A 17,668-nucleotide genomic window follows, 5' to 3' on the forward strand; every position below is an offset into this window, starting at 1 on the left:
CTCTGAAAAGCCAGCTGTGTTTCGCACGAGGTAAAGCGAAGTTATATTAGCTTAACAGAAGCTGCCGTCCGAATATAAACTGTGAAATGTGTAATTAGCTAAACAACAGTAGCCCGAGAGACGTTTGTTATGAGTTTGACACTCGACAGAGGTCCTGGAGTCTGGTCCTGTGGCTTAACTAACAGACGCAGTAAGTTAGAGATGTTGTCCCGAGTGCTGCGATATTTACGGGCTGTTTTCTCTCTCGTTTCGTCGCCAGCAGCTGTTCAGGTCTCCGGTCCTTCACTAATATACTGTTCTCTATGGGAAACAGCAGCTTTAAGGATGAACAAGCTTGTGGCAGATAAAGCTACTGAGCGCAGGGTAAGTAACACAGTGGATTTGAAGGGAGCCCGGGGTCAGTGGGGTCACACTGCAAACAGGAAGTATAGAAACCGTTACTTTATTACAAAGTGCTTCCATTTACATAATCCACGTCCATATGACGTTGTTTGCATGAGCAGTGTCCAGAGTAGAGTTTCAGTGTTCATTTCTGTTTGGGTTAAATATATTTATTTCACTAAACTTCGCAAAACTCTGACGCTTCTTTCATACAGCCCAACCAGCACTGACCCAACCATTATTTAGGATCGTACAGTAATCACTCTGATGTGCTAATACACACCTCAAATACTTAAGACCAGCAAACTGTCAAATGTTCTGGTCACACTTGATTCCTGTGGAAGCAGTAAGGTTGTATTAGTATGTCAGAGGACTGCATGGATCCTGCTGAAAGCTGTGTTTTCCACATAGCTGTACCTGTTCAGGTATCACCTGCATCTCACATGTTTATGAAGGAATGTAATCTTTCCCCGACCTGATTCACGTACCATTATTTTGAGGTACTAGCTCTCCATTAAGCACAGAGCAGCCAAGTACCTCTTTTGTCATGTTTTGCATCAATTAATTATGTATTTTTTGTACTTCGTGTTAGGGCTGGGCCATATCATCATATATCGTTCACAGTAATACCGGTACAATGTTGGGCAGCGATATGAAAATAAAATATCGCGATACAATATGAGTAAAACCGCATGTGCAGTGCCTTTGTTTTCATACGCACATGGCGGAAAAAGCATGGCGGTGATGGCGAATGAGGAGGGCAAAAGTGGATCGTTGAATGAAACGATGTAGCTTTAATGCACATAAAAAACAGCTGCTTGTTTAAGTGAAAATAATTGATGTTTTTTTGGGGTTTGTTTTGCACTAGTAAAGTTGAGGAGTTGTAAAGTATTTTCTCGTGTCAGTTATATCGTTATCACAAATTTTCAAATGTATATCGTGATAAATATTTTTGGTCATATTGTCCTGCTCTACTTCCTATATATATCACAGGCAAACCATTGGGTGGATCCGTCCTTTATTGATTTGAGAGAGGAATGTTCTTCTCTTTCTGGAAGAAGAAATGGCAACCCTGTTTTATGCTCCAAGGCTGAGATAAAGAGGAAGAGGAAAAGAGAAGCTAGCGTCTCCTACCTGCTGAAAGAGTCGTCTCAACTGGACCAGAATGAGCCCTGGGTGGACAAATACTCACCCCGCTCACAGGTCAGCACCTTTGCTTGTCATGTACAAACTGCCCTTCACAACACAGTCCACCCACAACAGCTCAGGTTCAAGTCCGGCATGCTGTCATGAGCTTTTAAGGCCCTGCATAGCACGATGGAGTCCCCTGATGGGAAACCTTCTACCCACTCAGGGTCTCACCAGGGGTAACTGTAGACTGGAACAGAGTCCAGTCACAGAAAGACCCACTTTTTAATCAGAATAAAGCATCAGGACAGTAAATTTTGATCTGTTGGTCAGTTTCAATTGCTTTGGTGTTAGTGAAATTAGTAACAGGTGTGCCAGAGGGGCAACAACGAGACAACTCCCAAAACGAGAGTGGTTTTAAGGGCGGAGGTCCCTGATAGTTAGCTCCTCATCTTTTTTGTTTTTGCACTAGTTTTGCATTTGTCTGGGCTCGTTGTCTCAACCAGTAACATGAGGTGACACCTGGACCCTACAGAGGCTGTACAGGTAGTCATGCTCCAGGATCAATACACTAGCATTGCTGCATCTCCCAGCACAGCTGGAGGAGATTCCAGGAGACTGGCAGTTCTTCTAGGGGAGGAGGACAAGGCTGTAAAGGTCCTTAACCTATCAGCAGGGCCAGTATCGATGAGCATTGTCAGAGCTACAAAAAAATGTTTCTGACCAAACAATCAGAATTAGACTTCCGAGGGTCAGCCGAGGCCCCGGTGTCTTCTAGTGGACCCTGTGCTCACTGCCTGGCACCATGAAGCCTGATTGGCATTTACCATCGAGTTCCAGAATTGGCACCTCTGACGCCAGGTCATTTTCAAAGATGAGAGCAGGCTTAGAGCTGAAAGCACATGTGGTAGACATAATGGGTCTCGAGAACCTGTGGAGAACATCCCTGTAAAGTCATTCAGCATGACTGGTTTGCTGGTGGTTCAGCGGTGTCTGAGGAGGTATACCCATGGAGGGACGCGCAGACCTCTGCAGCGTGAGCAACAGCGCCCTGGCTGCCATTAGGTGCTGGGCTGAAACCCTTGGACCTATGGTCAGACTGTATGCTGGTGCAGTGGGCTCCTCTTGGTGCACAGCAATGCCCAGCCTCATGTGGTGAGAGTATGCAGTCGTTCCTGGAGGATGAAGGGATTCATAGTATTGACTGGCCCCCACGCTGAATGACACCAATCCAAAAGAACACCTCTGGGATATTATGGCTACGTTCACACTGCAGGCGAAAGACTTTTCTGACCCTGTGCGACCCATCTATCCGATCATGGTGTGACAGTGTGAACGGCACAAATCCGATCTGGGTCACTTTGGTATGTGGTGCTGAATACGATACAAATCTGCGACTGCTGTTTGACGGTCACGTCGCATTAAATCCGTCTTTTACGTCACTGACACAAGACAGACGCCAACTATCAGCGCCGGAGAAGACATCGCGAACGCTTCCTGTCCATCCGGTGAAACTGTTGGGAAGACAACGCTGGAGAAACGTGAACATTTTCTTTGTTCTGTATAATCTGCAGATTCTGACAGAAATCTGCAGCTATCCTTTGAAGCAGCGCTCCTCTAAAACAGCAATAAGGATCATTATTAGACCCAATGTAGATAACACAATAACTTTACAACTTTAAGCAAAAATTGGGAAACGTAAAGTCCGAAGTCTTTATATTAAGGCCGTCAGTCACACAACACTGTTGTTCTGGGTCTAAACAGAGCGCGTTGTGTGTGACGTCTTCTTTTGCGCCGCTTTGAGCGTTCACACTAGAGCGCGTTTGCTGTCACATTTTATTTGTAGTGTGAAGAAGCAGACAGAATCGCATTTGATCCAAAAATCTGAATTGAGCTTTAAGACCTGCAGAGTGAACGTAGCCTCAGTTTTTGTTCCATCTGCCAGCGAGCAGCTGTCCATGAGCTCAGTGATGTCTGAGGAGGTCTCCCACAGCTCTGTCATCTCACAGAGCATGCTGTGACATTGCCAGGTTTGCCTGCAGGGGCCATTACAAACTAGCCTGTCACATCATTTTTCCACTTTGACTTTGGGGTGTCTGTAGACTGATCTTGACTTCCTTTAATTCCTGACACGTTACACAGTCAGTGTAGATCTACAGGACGATTTCTCCCCATTGAGATCTGATGCTTTCAATGTGTTCCTTTCATGTTTTGAACAGTATGTTTGTAGGTTTGGCCAATCAGCACTTGGGAGAAGTTCATTTGAAGTTTAAAGGCCTTGTGAGACTAAATCTGTATTAATGTTTATTATCAGTTGTTGCAGGTTTGATTGTGTTTGTGTGGAAGATGAACGATCCCGTCCTGTGTTTGTGACGAGGTATTAGCGCTGACTGTGTACTAGGGGTGGGGGGAAAAATCGATACTGTGTAGCATCGTGATATTTTGTTTGCTAATAATGTATCGATACAGGCAGAAATCGATATTTTGTTACAAAAAAGGTTTTTGTGCTCTGAGCACGTTGATCCTTTTTCTGAGCAAGAATCCTGACACTGTCCAAATGTGTTTAACTTTTTTTGGCAGCAATAAACATGACAGTTTACTTATTTTAATTTAAGACATGTTTTATTTTAATTAAGTTTAAAACTTTTTTATTTAATGTAAAATTATATTTTGTTTTAATTTACTTTCAAATTCTTCAGTTGCTGAAGGGGCTGCATAGTTTTCATATTGCATAGTTCAGAATAGCTGTAATTGTACCAGATGGTTGCATTCAGTTAAGTTGGACTAGACTGTAATACAAACCGTTCAGTTTGTCAACAATAAAACTGAAATGAGAGAAAGACTGAGTGCGAGACTTTGATATTAGATAAAATGAATATTGATAAAGTTTACCTTTATGTACAGAATCTGAATATCGCAAAATATTTTAAAAAATTGCAATAATATCGTATCGTGGGATGTATGGTGATTCCCACCTCTACTGTGTACTGAGCGGTTTATGCTACAGTGTGTCCATCTGTGTAGGCTGAACTAGCTGTCCACAAGAAGAAGATGGAGGAAGTTGAGAAGTGGATCAGAGTTCACACCAACACAAAGGTAACTACGCTTTGCATTCGTACACTGAGTGAAGTAATCACGTTCAAGCAGTTCATGCTCTGATTTTTCTTTGAGTAACAGAGATAATAATGCTTCATCCTCCCTGACAAAAAGAAAATGAGTGATTGCTGGTGGAAAACGTCCCCTGTGTGGACACGTGGCTCAGCCACAGCCTGAGTTCTGATCATTTTAGGCCCTGTTGTCTGAGGAGGCTGTAAAGTCAGAGATTCAGTTTGAGCCTTTCATCTACAGAGTGGTATTTTGCTGCTGACGGGGCCGTCGGGCTGTGGAAAGACGGCCACAGTCCGTGTGCTGTCCCTGGAGATGGGCCTCAGGGTTCAGGAATGGAGTAGTCCCACAAACCTAGAAGCATACAGCAGCAGTCACGGTGAGGAAACATCTGTCTGTCCTCCTCACACGTGTCAGCGGGACAGTCATCAGCATCAAGGTGTTACCTGTAGAAATTCAGTCTGATGACTAAACCTCAGTGTACCGCCCTCACCTGTGCTTACTAATGCAAATTCATTTAACAGGTATAAACTAAGTCAGATCATCTCTGGATAATAACCAGTTTCTGTCTGGACTGGAACAACGAAGAAAGTGTGTTTGGTGTGTTATTGCTGTGAAAGCCTGTTTATTGGCCCTTACATGGGGCCTCGTTTGTTAGGAAAATACATCTGTGGCTTCCAATGTTGTATTTGCCAAATCTCCCATCGTCCAGTCCAATAAACTGCACTAAACAAAAGTCAGTAGCAGGATAAGCTGGTTGGAAACTCCTCCATGTGTGCGTTTGTGCTTAACCCACAAACGCGTGTTGCTTATGACACCACCGGCACCGTTTAAAGCGACATAAACAGGCTTTCCAGCTGTGTCAGATTTATACAAGAAGCATCACAACAACAAAGTAACTGACCAGAGACAAAGCTCCTTGTTTCCTTACTTGTGCTAAATTAGGACATTTTGGCAAATGTGAGATGTTCCAGATGGAGAGCGAAGTTTATCTTGCTCTGCATGTGTGTTTTATCTGCACTGAGCAAACCGCTGCTCATCAGGAAGTCTATACATGTTAACCAGATAGCACATCATACCAAAAGTCTAGCATGCAGAGTCTGTTCTCATATGTGCAGGTGATTACTCCTCAGGTAACCAAATGCATAGAGCTGGAGGGTGTGGGGGCACAGTGACAGTGTTGTGTTCTTGTAGCCGTCCCAGTACTAACAGAAGACCACGTGCCTACACTGTAGCATACAGACTTCTGCTTCTCGTCTCTGATGCTCTAAACTTTTACTAGAGTGGCGAACGAACGGCTTCTCCTCCAGCTCTCAGTCGTCACAGTTCCAGGATTTCCTCCTCAGAGCCAACAAATACAACTGCCTGAAGATGGCAGGTGATGGAGGAGTCACGCACAACAAGCTCATCCTGGTGGAGGTATGACACACAGAGACTACTCCAGTGTTTCACTGCTGTTCATTTCAATACGACTGTACAGCCGTGGGAAGATGTTATGGTCTGTATTTCAGTTTGACTGTTGCTTCATTTCCTCATAGCTCAGGGCTGGAAGGCAGTGTTAGAAATCCCTCGTTATTCGAAGGCATCTGTTCTTTCAGTGCGTGTAACTCATTTAACAAAACTCCTCTGGTGTGGAAACAGCGCTGCGATTCATCGTCTCGTGTTATGCTCTGGGATTTGTTTTGTGCTGTCACACAGTTCACTGCTGTCGTTTTTCACTGGCAGTTTGCAGTGGTCACTAGCACATCGAGGAGCTTGTTCCTAAATGTGGGTCTGCGTCTATAACACGGCTCAGCCATGAAAACAGAAAACTGTACAGTGCAGCTAACTGGTCCCAGTACAGACACCGACACCACAAAGCTCTTCTACCACCTAACCACGAGGCGTGTGAAAGAGTAAGGGCAGAAGTTACTAATGAGAAAGAGCCGTCGGACGCTCACCGTCAACACCAGACTCCCCGCGGTGCACCACAAAGGCTCACAGAGACACGAGCAGCAACACAAACACTCGAGTTGCATCGTTTATCTAGTGTTTGAGGACGTGCAGTGTAAGACACGTCTGACACGTGGACGAGTCAAACAGCAGAGCCCTGTGTGAGCTCAGTGCTGCACTTCAGCAGAGACGGAGACGCCACAGTGGATGTCTGCAGACTCGTGGAGCCCACATGGGCTCAGCCACTGAATGAAAGGTCCCATAGACACCACAGTGCTGCATGTTATCCCTGGTGATCTGTGCCATGTTGTTTTCATTTTTAATGTTGTGGCTTTGGTGGCTTCAGGGGGTTGGGAAGCTCATCTTGTGATCGGAAGGTCGCCGGTTCGATCCCCAGCTCTGTCTGTCTCGGTTGTTGTGTCCTTGGGCAAAACGCTTTACCCTACTTACCTACTGGTGTTGGCCAGAGGGGCCGATGGCGCCGTATGGCAGCCTCGCCTCTGTCAGTCTGCCCCAGGGCAGCTGTGGCTGCACCTGCAGCTGCCTCCACCAGTGTGTGAGAGTGAATGAACAGTGGCAGTGTAAAGCGCTCTGAGGGTCTCGAACAGCGCTATATAAATGCAATCTATTATTATTATTATTATTATTATTATTATTATTATTATGATTCTTAACTGTGGCATATAAACTATATAGTGGTGTAACGCAGTTTTGTTTAACATGCGTACATTTATACTCTCGTGTGCCTCTTCAGGATCTGCCAAACCAGTTCTACAGGCAGCCCGGAGCCCTGCACGAGATCCTGAGGTAAGACCTGATCCCAGGACTCTGTGCTGTGACAAACAGCTTCACATGTTTTACATCATCAAACACATTTTCATGTTAGACAACAAATAAATACAACCTGCAGTTTGTAAATGATTTTATTTATTAGGGGTAAAAACTATCCACACACATTACACACGCTGTAGAGGAAGTAATCGCCCCACTGGTTAAATCATGGATCAACTGTGATTAACAACATTAAGATGAAAGTTCAGCTTCAACATGGAGGTGTGATTACTGACAGACCCGATGAATCATAAGTGCACTGAAGTAGGTCGTCGTGGTGCCACAGTGAGAAGAACCTGCTGGGAAACAACGCCGTCGATGTCCATCACTCTAGAAAAGGTTACAAAGCCACTGCTGAGGCTTTTTGAACTCAGGTGAACCAGGATGGGAGCCAGTGCTGAACCTACCAGGGGCCATCTGTGCTGCCAACGTGAATCCAGAGCATCGTGTAAACGGCACAGTGACCTTCTGACCTTCTCTGTACTTCTGCATCAGCACTCTCACATCAAAGATCACATCTGTAGAGCAGTGTGTTCAGGGTCCAGTCTTTATCTCCCTGTAGTCACTGCAGCTCTGCACGTCACCTTTGGTATTTCCTCTGCTGCCTAAAATCTCTTCCTTTGAGTATAGACAACATCGAGGTGCCCCTCATATCATTGACTTATTTTCTCAGGAGACGATGCGACACTAGTGTCTTGCAGTGTGTACTTGTGCTTTAGATGGAGGGCTTGTACAGAGAGGACAGCCCCTGGTGGTTCCTCTGTGCTACTGACCACGCTGTCAGACGCACATATTGTGGTCTGTCTGTCAGGTGATCAACAACCCAGGACACGAGCGCGGCATCCACCTGCATCGCTGTCAGCTTTTCACCCATGAGGGCTGGCCTGATGGTATTAAATACTCTGGAAAAGTCCAAAATCACATCCTCGTCGTGCCAAGCTGACAGAAAGCGTCTTTTTATCATACCTGCAGTTTTTCACAGTTCATTTGTTTTCACACAGCAAACAAGAACCTGTTTCTGTCCTTTTAATGATTTCTTTGAAGTGTTGAAGGTAGGATTACAGAGTAAATACTTAGTTACACCAGTACCAGCATTCCTAGTTTACATTTAGGACCAGGTTGGCCTGATTGAAGCCTTGCTGCATGCAGTGGTCTGTACACTGACTGCACTGTAAGGTTTATAATGTTTGTGTCACCAGAGCAGTGCTGTGTGGTTCCTGCTCTCAGATTCTGTCCTTGTGTCTTTCAGGCGTTTCGTGAGGACCAGTCAGTGCCCCCTGGTGTTCATAGTGTCAGACAGCCTGAGTGGAGACGGCAGTTCACGCTTTCTTTTTCCCAAAGACATCCAGGAGGAGCTGGGCATTAGCAGCATCAGGTTCTGGAAACTGTGAACGTGATTTGATAACCAGCTGTTACACACACTTCATCCTAGGCATCTTCAGATCTTGGTTTCACTGAGTCTGTAGTTGCAAACCTTGTGTAGTCAGAGCTCGATTTATTAAATAAGCAGCTAATTATGCATTCAGACCCTGAAATGAACCGTGGGAGGATGAACATGTGGATGCACAGTGCAAAGAAATCAGACCACACGTCTCAGCGACATCTGCGCGCCCATTGCAGCAGGAAAAGATGGGGCGGGAGGCACCTATAGGCATCCCAGGGAGGGGCAGCGGTTATTTCCGGGCCCCAGACCCAGCTACAGCTACACACACAAAGGCCATTTGCTCAGTTACTCAGTCACTCACACTTAATCCTCCCACCCACTGATGCACACTGTGTCCCAACACCAGTCGTCCACTCAGTTACAACAGACACACAGTAAAGGGACAAGACAGACTGGTCTGGATCTGGGACAAACTGCACCAAGCAGCAGCAGCTGCTCGCTCACCTGGAGGCCCCACCCAGTGGGCCTGTGGACACCCACGAGCCCCCCAAGCGCAGACCAGACATCCCAGTATGGGCGAAGCAATCAGGACGGCGCAGACCTTTTACATGCTTACTGGCAGTCTGACTCTGGAGGCATCTACGTACCAATATGAGGTCACATTAAGGCGCCACCTAGTGGCAACATTAAATATGCTTACAGTTGTATGTATAATCATGCAGCATGCATAAATTACACGTTTTGATTTTGTGCATCTCAAAGGCCAGAGAGCTGTTTGTGTTCCTCTCACTGTATAACAGCGTTTACATGTTTGTGTTATGATTCCATTTCACACTGACTTCATCATCATCATCATCATCATCATCATCATCATCATCATCATCATCATCATCATCATCATCAACTTTTATTCTCCACATGCAGTGAAATGAACGTGTGTGTGTCTGTGTGTGTGTCTGTGTTCCAGCTTTAATCCAGTGGCTCCAACTGCAATGATGAAGGTTCTCACTTGCATTGCAACCCAGGAGGCAGCAAAGGTGAGACTCTGTTCACATTCATTTGTGTGCGTCTGTGTTTGTTGTCTGCATTGTATTTGTGTGCTGTTCTAAGCAGAGCTGTAGAAGCATGTGCGTCCCAGACCAGACGCTGTTGGAAACACTGTGTTCAGGAAGCTCGGGAGATATTCGCAGTGCCATCAACAGCCTCCAGTTCTCCTGTTTGCCCACTGATAGCTGTAAGTGTACAAATACATGTTAAATTATCTATAAATGACTTTTGATCCTAATGATTCAGTTTATTCTCACTAAAACTTTTCAGGCACGTCACTGGAAACAGGTTTATGGAGGACAAAGAAGGACAGGTCACTGTGCAGAGCTGGTTCCACAACAAGTCAAAGGAAGAAGAAGTCCAAACAGGAAGAGGAGCTCGCCATTGGAGGGAAGGATGCCTCTCTCTTCCTGTTCAGAGCACTGGGAAAGATCCTGCACTGCAAACGTTAGTCACTCCCACTTTCAGCTTCCTCTCAGCTGCTTTTGTCATCTCTGCAGTGGCAACAGTAAAATGTCTGATCTTTGTCAAAACTTACATTTATCCAAGTGAACAAACTCAGCTAATAAACACCCACTGTTTTCTTTATGTCTTTAACCCACTGACTCTCCCACTGAGCAGGGTGGAGCAGGGTGGAGCAGCTGCTGGGAGTCACATTTTCAGTTAAGGGTCATTAAGAGGCCCTGCTGTATAATTTTAGGTAGATAGTAGGTGAGTGGGTGTGAGCCAATCCTCAGTCACAACAACATTTACAGGAACATTAAAATCATTGAATCAAACCCTGAGGAGATGATGAGGTCACAGCTATCACTAAACAAACTATTACATAATGTGATTTATTACAGAGTTATAACAAAACAATAGATACAAAGAGTAGTAATTATAAATATCCCAGTATGTTACAGATTAAATGTATACGTCAGACTGCACCATATTTCCTCTGTAGCACATGCAGAGATGGTAAAGGGTGGGCGGTACTGTCCAGCTCTTCCTTATCTGACACCACCTTAAGAAGCTCCAGCTCCATGCCCACAGTGTTACTGGCCTTGTGGATCAGTTTGAGTGTGTTGGGAGTCACGACCCTCGACCTGTGGGGTTGCCTACAGACCCGTGCAGAGGCACAGGCCTCGAGGACTCGAGGACTCACCTGATCCGGTGGACTTGCCTGAGTCTTCTCATTTGTCTCTAAACATGGCCGTGAGTGAATGTGACAGGTGTGGAAGGGGTGTCAGGGCTTTGGCTGTGGTGTGGCTGTGGACTGCAGGCTGACTACAGTAACTCAGTGTTGAATCTGTTGAACACATTCGACCTCCTGGCTCTGTGCTCACGCTGTCAGCTCCTCTGCGGTCCTGTGGGACGGCATGTGCACTACAATAAAACACATGCTGAATGACCTGCTTATGTTCTGCCATAGTTTCTGTCCTGTTTTTAGTATAATTGGTCTGTGACTAACTGTAGTGAACAGTAGGGGTTGAGAACGCAGCCCTGCAGGGATCCAGTGCTGAGTGACTTGACTGGACCAACTTTGGGGGCTGGGGTTGTGTGGGAGGGGTGGTCTCCAACCAGGGAAAGAAGCAGGTGAGCTCCTCTGCTGCTGTGAGGCTGCTGTTGGGGCGCACTGGGCTTGGAAGGTGGAGAGGGCCTGGATGCCTGTGAGACCTGTTGTCCGTGAAGGAGCCCTCTGTCCTCCCCCTGCAGGCCTCCTCGGCCCGTTTGATGCCCCCTCCTCAGGTTGGCTCTGGCTGTGCCGTGCAGAGAGCCGTCCCTCAGAGCAGAGCCTGGACTTTTCTCATCATCCAGGTTTTTGGTTTGGGAAAACCTGGATGGTGTTGGTCACTGTCACATTGTCTCCAGGTCCAGCTGTTTGAAGATGAAGCAGTCCTGAGGAGAGCATCATCTGGACATGTTTTAATGAACCGGAGGGTGGAGGGGCCCCTGAGGGTGGTGTAGGCAGGGATGAGGAGCAGCGAGAGGCCTGAGGTTACTGTACACATGGTCCAGTGTCCTGGCCCCTCTTGGTAGGACAGTTAACATGTTGGTGGAGTTCAGGGCCGAACATTATTAAAGACCCCAGCAGCTGGGTGCTCTCTCAGCTGTCTGCTGATGAGAAGTTGGAGGTGTTTGAGTGCTGAGCTAACGTTAGCATTGGAGGGGATGTAAACTATGGTTACTATGGTAACCATGGCTACCATTAGTCCCCGACTGTCTCAAAGGTAGATAAATAGGCCTGAATGGACATGGCCTCTATGTCTGCAGCCCTGGAGTACATAAGCCCCCACCCCTTCCCTTTGTTTCGGTGCTGGTGGTGTACGGTCCGGACCGTAGCTCCACTGAGGCATTGAGGCTTAGCAGGTGGAGCCAGGACACTGTCGGACAGAACAGTTGGAGTAAATCTTGGATTGTAGCTCATCCGTTGTTTCCTCAGCGTCACTCGCTGTTCCCCGATGACTGAAAGTGATCCGTGCGTCACACAAAGACACAACACGCCATGAAACCATAGAAACAGAAGCTGCGCAGCAGTAAGGAGCGCTGTGACGCTCGTACAGCCGTACCAACTTGAATAGGTAAAGATAAATGAAAGCAATGATCAGACTTTGAGCAGTCTGGCAGGAGTAGAGTTTAATATGCACACTGATGATTTACAGGGAGACGTGATTGAATTTGACTATAAAAATATATTTTGTATTAGAAGCGGTCTAACATCAGGAGGTATCAGTGCTCACACACACCTGTGGGATGGCTTTGAATCGTTTTAACATTTTATTTGAAGAACTTGATGAAGTCATTGAGTTTAAAGGAGAGCTTGGCTCATCAGTGCTGAAGACAAACCTGAGGTTGTCCTCGCATCAGTGATGAGTCGTACCAGGTCCTGCCACCTCTTTATTGTCATTGTTCATTTACAGTGAGATTGTAGGTGCTCCACCAACTGTTCTGGGATAAAATCTAAATGACAGACAGCAGGAATAAATAGCAAACGGGAGAAATCTGTACAATCGAGAGGGAGGCACACATTAATGTTAAATGCAAGAAAAAATGCAGAACATTATGTTTAGAGGAGAAGACACTCGACACAGTGAAACCAGGACCTGATTCTAGCTGTGAAACACAGAGCATCGTCTCACTGGCTGCTTGTGACTTCAGTCACTCTGCGCTGACTTTGCTTAATAAATCACATGAATCTAAATCTGCTCGGTCAGTTTGAAACCTTTTAATAATGAAGAAGAAGAACCGTGTTTTTCTCTGGTGTTCTGTGCAGTTAGGGGAGCGTGCTTGCTGTCAGTCCAGCTGCTGTTTCACCTCTTTATCTTCTGCAGGAATGAGCATGTGGATACTAAAGCTGCTGCACTGTGCCTGTGATTGTCATTGACAGGAGAGAAACATGAAGGTGCTGACGGAGCTGAGGGTGGTTGTGGGCGTGGTCTACCGTCCCACCTGCTGCATCATCACAGAGCAGCCTTGCTAGTGGACCCTGAGGTGCTGATCAGCTGTTGTATTGATTTATCTTTACTTACAGGAGCATAAACGGTCTTTGATCTTCTCTTTCTCCTGTCAGCTGGTTGTTGAGCGTTCTCACATGTCCGGAGAGTTCTTCAGCCTGTACCTTCACCAGAACTACTTGGACTTCTTCTGCGAGGTGGTGGATGTGGAAAGAGCCAGCGAGTATCTGTCTGATGCCGACCTTCTCACTGCTGATTGGACGGTCAGTCCTAACATCACTCTCATTTCTGTGGTTGTTATTTCATATCATTGTAACATGTCAATGTGAGGAACCAGCAGCCCGATGCAGGAGCTCAGTCCCTGATCCTTGGAGTCCCGGCAGTGGACAGTACAGAGATCAGAACCCGGAGATGTGCTCATCTCTGTGCTGAGTGTTTAGACTCTAACACTTCAAAAGGGAACTAAATGAATGAACAACATGGTGCCGGTGAGGATGCTGGCCGTTAGTTGGCGTCCTCCTCATTATTTCTGCATTTTTCGTATGTTTTTAACATTATGTTTTTTAATGTTTTGGAAACGTGATGCACTGATCACCTACGACAGAGAGACTCTTACACAGCCCACAGCATTCACTATCTGGGACCACACCAGCAGACTGGAATGGAGGCTTGTCTCGGCTACGTGATTGGAAAAGAGCCTGAAGAACAGGGGCCGAGCCTGATAGCTGATGAACAGACGGCATTCTTCTAGCTAAAGTCCAAACTTTGGAAAACAAGCTGTCTTTATTGTACAGAGACATGGCTTACTTCACTGGCCTTGGCTGTCGTTGCTGCGGGCATCTCCGCTCACTGCGAGGAGAGGAAGGTGTCGGGACGCTGGGAGGAGGTGGCGTGTGCACACTCACTGAGCGATGGTGTTTGGGTGTACAGTTTGATCTTGGACACTTGATCGGAGAGTTTACAGCTGTGTTCTGTACTGCTGTTTATATCCCCTCCCACGCCGACGCAACGCTGCCACGTGACGAGCTGTATGATGTCATCGACCAGCAGGAAGCACTACACCCTAAAGGGGCTTCCACTGTGACGGGCGACTTCAACAAAGCCAAACTAAAGAAAGTTCTCCCAGCATGTAGACGCTCCGTCGCTCAGCCACAACATCCTGACCAGCCTTCGGCGAATCAGGAAGCTCCGGGCCAGATAACATGGTGCTTTCAAAGCACGCACTCATGAACTGGCAGCTGTCTTCAGACATGTCACTGCTTTTGTCTTTAGTCCCCTCATTTGATGGACCACCATCATCCCCAAGAAACCTAATGTGAGTTTAAAAAGGAGAACACTAAGGTCGATTAGCTCAGAACTTTGTTTTATATCTTCTCTTTGAACAAGACAGAAATGTAGGAGTAACATGGCCTGAGTACTACAATTTCATCCAGGCTCAGCATCAAACTTTGGAATCTGCACATCAGTGACTCCTTATGCACCTGGATCCTGGACTTCCTGACAGACAGATCACGGATCAGCAGCGTCACATCTTCTCCTACCAGAAGCTTCTTGTTGACTTATGGCTAAACTGACAATCAGCCAGTCCAGGTGGAGATGAGTGCTTACAGAGCAGAGGTGAGTGCCCTGGCATCGTGGTGTCAGGACAACAACCTGCTGCTCAACGTCAAGACCAAGGAGCTCATTGTGGACCACAGAAAACTGCAGGGTGGAGGGGACACCCCCATTTACACTGAGGGGACAGAGGTGGAGAGAGTCGGATGGTTCCTGGGGATTAACATCAGTGAGGATCTGACCTTCTCACATCACGTGGATGTAGTCACAAAAACGGTGAAACAGCAGCTGTTGTTTCTGCATCGGCTGAGATTTAGCATGGACTCTGTCGATGCACCAGCAAAGTATTCTGTCTGGCTGTAGCTGACCTGCTGTGGCACCTGAAACGCTCTGGACTACCAAGCTCTATGGAGGGTGGTCAGATCAGTGCTGTATATCACCAGGTCTGAGCTACCAGCATCCAGGACCTCTGCAGGCAGCGCTGTGGGAGGAAGGCCTAGTGGATCCTGTTTGATCCCAGCCACCCAAACCATCCACGCTCCTGTCAGGCAGGAGCTACAGCAGAATCCACAGCAGCAGATTCAGGGACCGTTTCTACCCACAAGCCACCAGGCTCGGGCAGCGGTTTGATCTGTCTGTCGTCTCTGCTGGAGTTTAACTGTGAACATCTTGGGTCCAATAATCTGGACTGTTCATATTACAGAAAACCAAGGGAAGAACCCGTATCGCCTCTTCACCTAAAGGCCGGATCGACTCGGCACGGTTCACCACATTCTTCAGGGTTTTCCATTAGGTCACAGTACCTGGTCCCAGGTCTTTTTTTAGTACCTGAGCAGGCACTAAAATGTGACATCATCAGACTGCATGCCACTGATTGGCTGGTCAGTAGCATCAGTTGGCGAGTCATGAGAACTGCCCGAGTTTTAATTTTCCCCCGAGTGCGACGAAACCCACAGACTGAGCAGCAGGTGTATCCGTGATTCAACGTCCACCTCTTTGGTAGCGCTCGTCTTCCATATTAATTCCACCGCAGGATGCTTGGACACGTTGCTATGACGACAACCTGAACGTCGGCGGAGTGCGACTCTGACTGCAGAGAGATAAAGGCTGTAAAGAAGCCTCAGCCGGTTAAACTGTGTTAAATACAGCACACAGTTAGAAGTAAGTTACTTCAGAGAGATAAACATGCCAAGGAGCAAACGCTGGTCCTCAGCTCCCTCCTTTGGTTCTCACATGTTGTTTTAAAACACCAAGAGGATGATGGTGAAAAGCACACAACCAACAGGCGAGGTCACAATGGCAAATCCAACCTGCCCTAACCCTCAGTGCGGCGGGATCACACCTGCTCGCAGGTCCAAGAGTGGAAACTTCTGTTTTTGCTGCTACAGCAGAGCTGTAAGTGGCCTGTAGTGTACTGCTGCGTGTGCTGGTGTGCTGTATCTGTGTCTCCTGTATGAATGGCCGTCTGTACTGTTTCCAGAATCGCAGCGTTTTGGGGGATTATGGGTCTTCAGTGGCCACGAGAGGCCTCCTTCACTCCAACTCTCAGCTGGCGTCTGTTGGCTTCAGAGCCCTGCACAAACCCAGCTGGCTGCTCGTCAACAGGAAGGTGAGTGACTGAGATCAGATGTCACAGCATCAGTGGAGCTCAGCTGTTAAACATTTAGTGTTACTTTATTATCTGTGACATTTCAAATGAGCAGCATGAATTTACACTGGACTGTCTTCATGAAATGGATTCTGTAGTTATCAGTAACTGGTTCAACATCTGCTTCCAAACTTCGCTCATCAGCTTCTTTTTGTGCTCTGACTTTTCTCTTTTGTGCTATTTAAACTGTTCAGCTTGTGTCAGTAAAATCTGACAGCATTTTCATGGAGGTTCATGACGCGGCTCTAAATGCTTCTACGTTTTCAGCTACAGGCACCATTCAAAGTTGATACCAGTGTTCCAGTTTCATGCTTCGTCGTCAGCTTCAGAGACACACTGAGTGTAGGAGGGATGATAGAGTTCATCCTTCCTCTTCATCTGCTGCTGAGCCCATATTTTGCAGCCATAATTTTACCCACAATTCATAGAGCCACACTTATTCTTTCAAATAGCTCGTCTCTCCAAACTAACAAATGCAAACATTTTGATGAAAGTGGATCCAAGCAGGAGGAGAACCTTCTAACTGAAGCATGGGGGGATATTTTAGTCTGAACAGCAGGACAGACCCTGTTTTTGTCCTCTGATGATCACATGTTTGACATCAGGAACACAACAAACATACGTTTGTGTAGAACTTCTTGGCACTGAGTTTAAAAACCATTGCTTAGTGTCCTGGAGTTAGAAGCAGTCCATTGATGGCTGCACCAGGCTCAGTAAGAGGGATTGGTCACAGAGTAACATGATGTGAGCCATCACTGCAGCTCAGCTGTTGGTAGGAAGGGAACAATAAACCACCCAAACCATATCTGGCCCTCTGTGGGAAAGTATTCGCTCAAAGCCCACAGTGACAACGAAACGTCTGGAGAAATATTCTGTGAACTGAAGAGTTCAGTTTATTTTGACAGGTTTGAGTCACAGCTGGTGCAGCACTAACATGGCATTTGATAAAACATCATCACACCAGTCAAACGTGGTGGTGGTGTGCTTTGCATGGCTTACACATGAAATCTGCTCTCTACCAGGAAACTGAACGAGAATGTCAGAAACAAACCAGGTTCACCAAGAGTTGGGAGTTCGCCTTGTAATTGGAAGGTTGCCGGTTCGAGCCCCGGCTTGGACAGTCTCGGTCGTTGTGTCCTTAGGCGAGACACTTCACCCTACTGGTGGTGGTCAGAGGGCCCGGTGGCGCCAGTGTCCGGCAGCCTCGCCTCTGTCAGTGCG

General features: G+C 46.8%; 1 protein-coding gene across 2 annotated transcripts in view; it reads left to right on the forward strand.

The window, feature by feature from the left end:
* Positions 1-36: 36 nt before the first annotated feature.
* Positions 37-17,668, forward strand: part of rad17 (RAD17 checkpoint clamp loader component) — a 21,224-nt gene continuing 3,592 nt past the window's right edge. The window contains exons 1-13 of one of the 2 annotated variants that reach the window (XM_042228195.1): positions 37-363; positions 1,375-1,584; positions 4,534-4,605; positions 4,858-4,993; positions 5,897-6,033; positions 7,301-7,353; positions 8,627-8,752; positions 9,729-9,798; positions 9,875-9,995; positions 10,079-10,255; positions 13,179-13,282; positions 13,362-13,508; positions 16,280-16,408. In XM_042228195.1, the coding sequence (XP_042084129.1) occupies positions 130-363; positions 1,375-1,584; positions 4,534-4,605; positions 4,858-4,993; positions 5,897-6,033; positions 7,301-7,353; positions 8,627-8,752; positions 9,729-9,798; positions 9,875-9,995; positions 10,079-10,255; positions 13,179-13,282; positions 13,362-13,508; positions 16,280-16,408 (1,716 nt within the window). In that variant the 5' untranslated portion in view covers positions 37-129. The remainder of the gene's footprint in view (positions 364-1,374; positions 1,585-4,533; positions 4,606-4,857; positions 4,994-5,896; positions 6,034-7,300; positions 7,354-8,626; positions 8,753-9,728; positions 9,799-9,874; positions 9,996-10,078; positions 10,256-13,178; positions 13,283-13,361; positions 13,509-16,279; positions 16,409-17,668) is intronic. The other variant, XM_014340138.2, reaches the window with a different exon arrangement.

Source organism: Haplochromis burtoni, unplaced genomic scaffold (assembly GCF_018398535.1).
Source record: "Haplochromis burtoni strain Fernald_Lab_line unplaced genomic scaffold, NCSU_Asbu1 Contig_311, whole genome shotgun sequence".
Lineage (NCBI taxonomy): Eukaryota > Metazoa > Chordata > Actinopteri > Cichliformes > Cichlidae > Haplochromis > Haplochromis burtoni.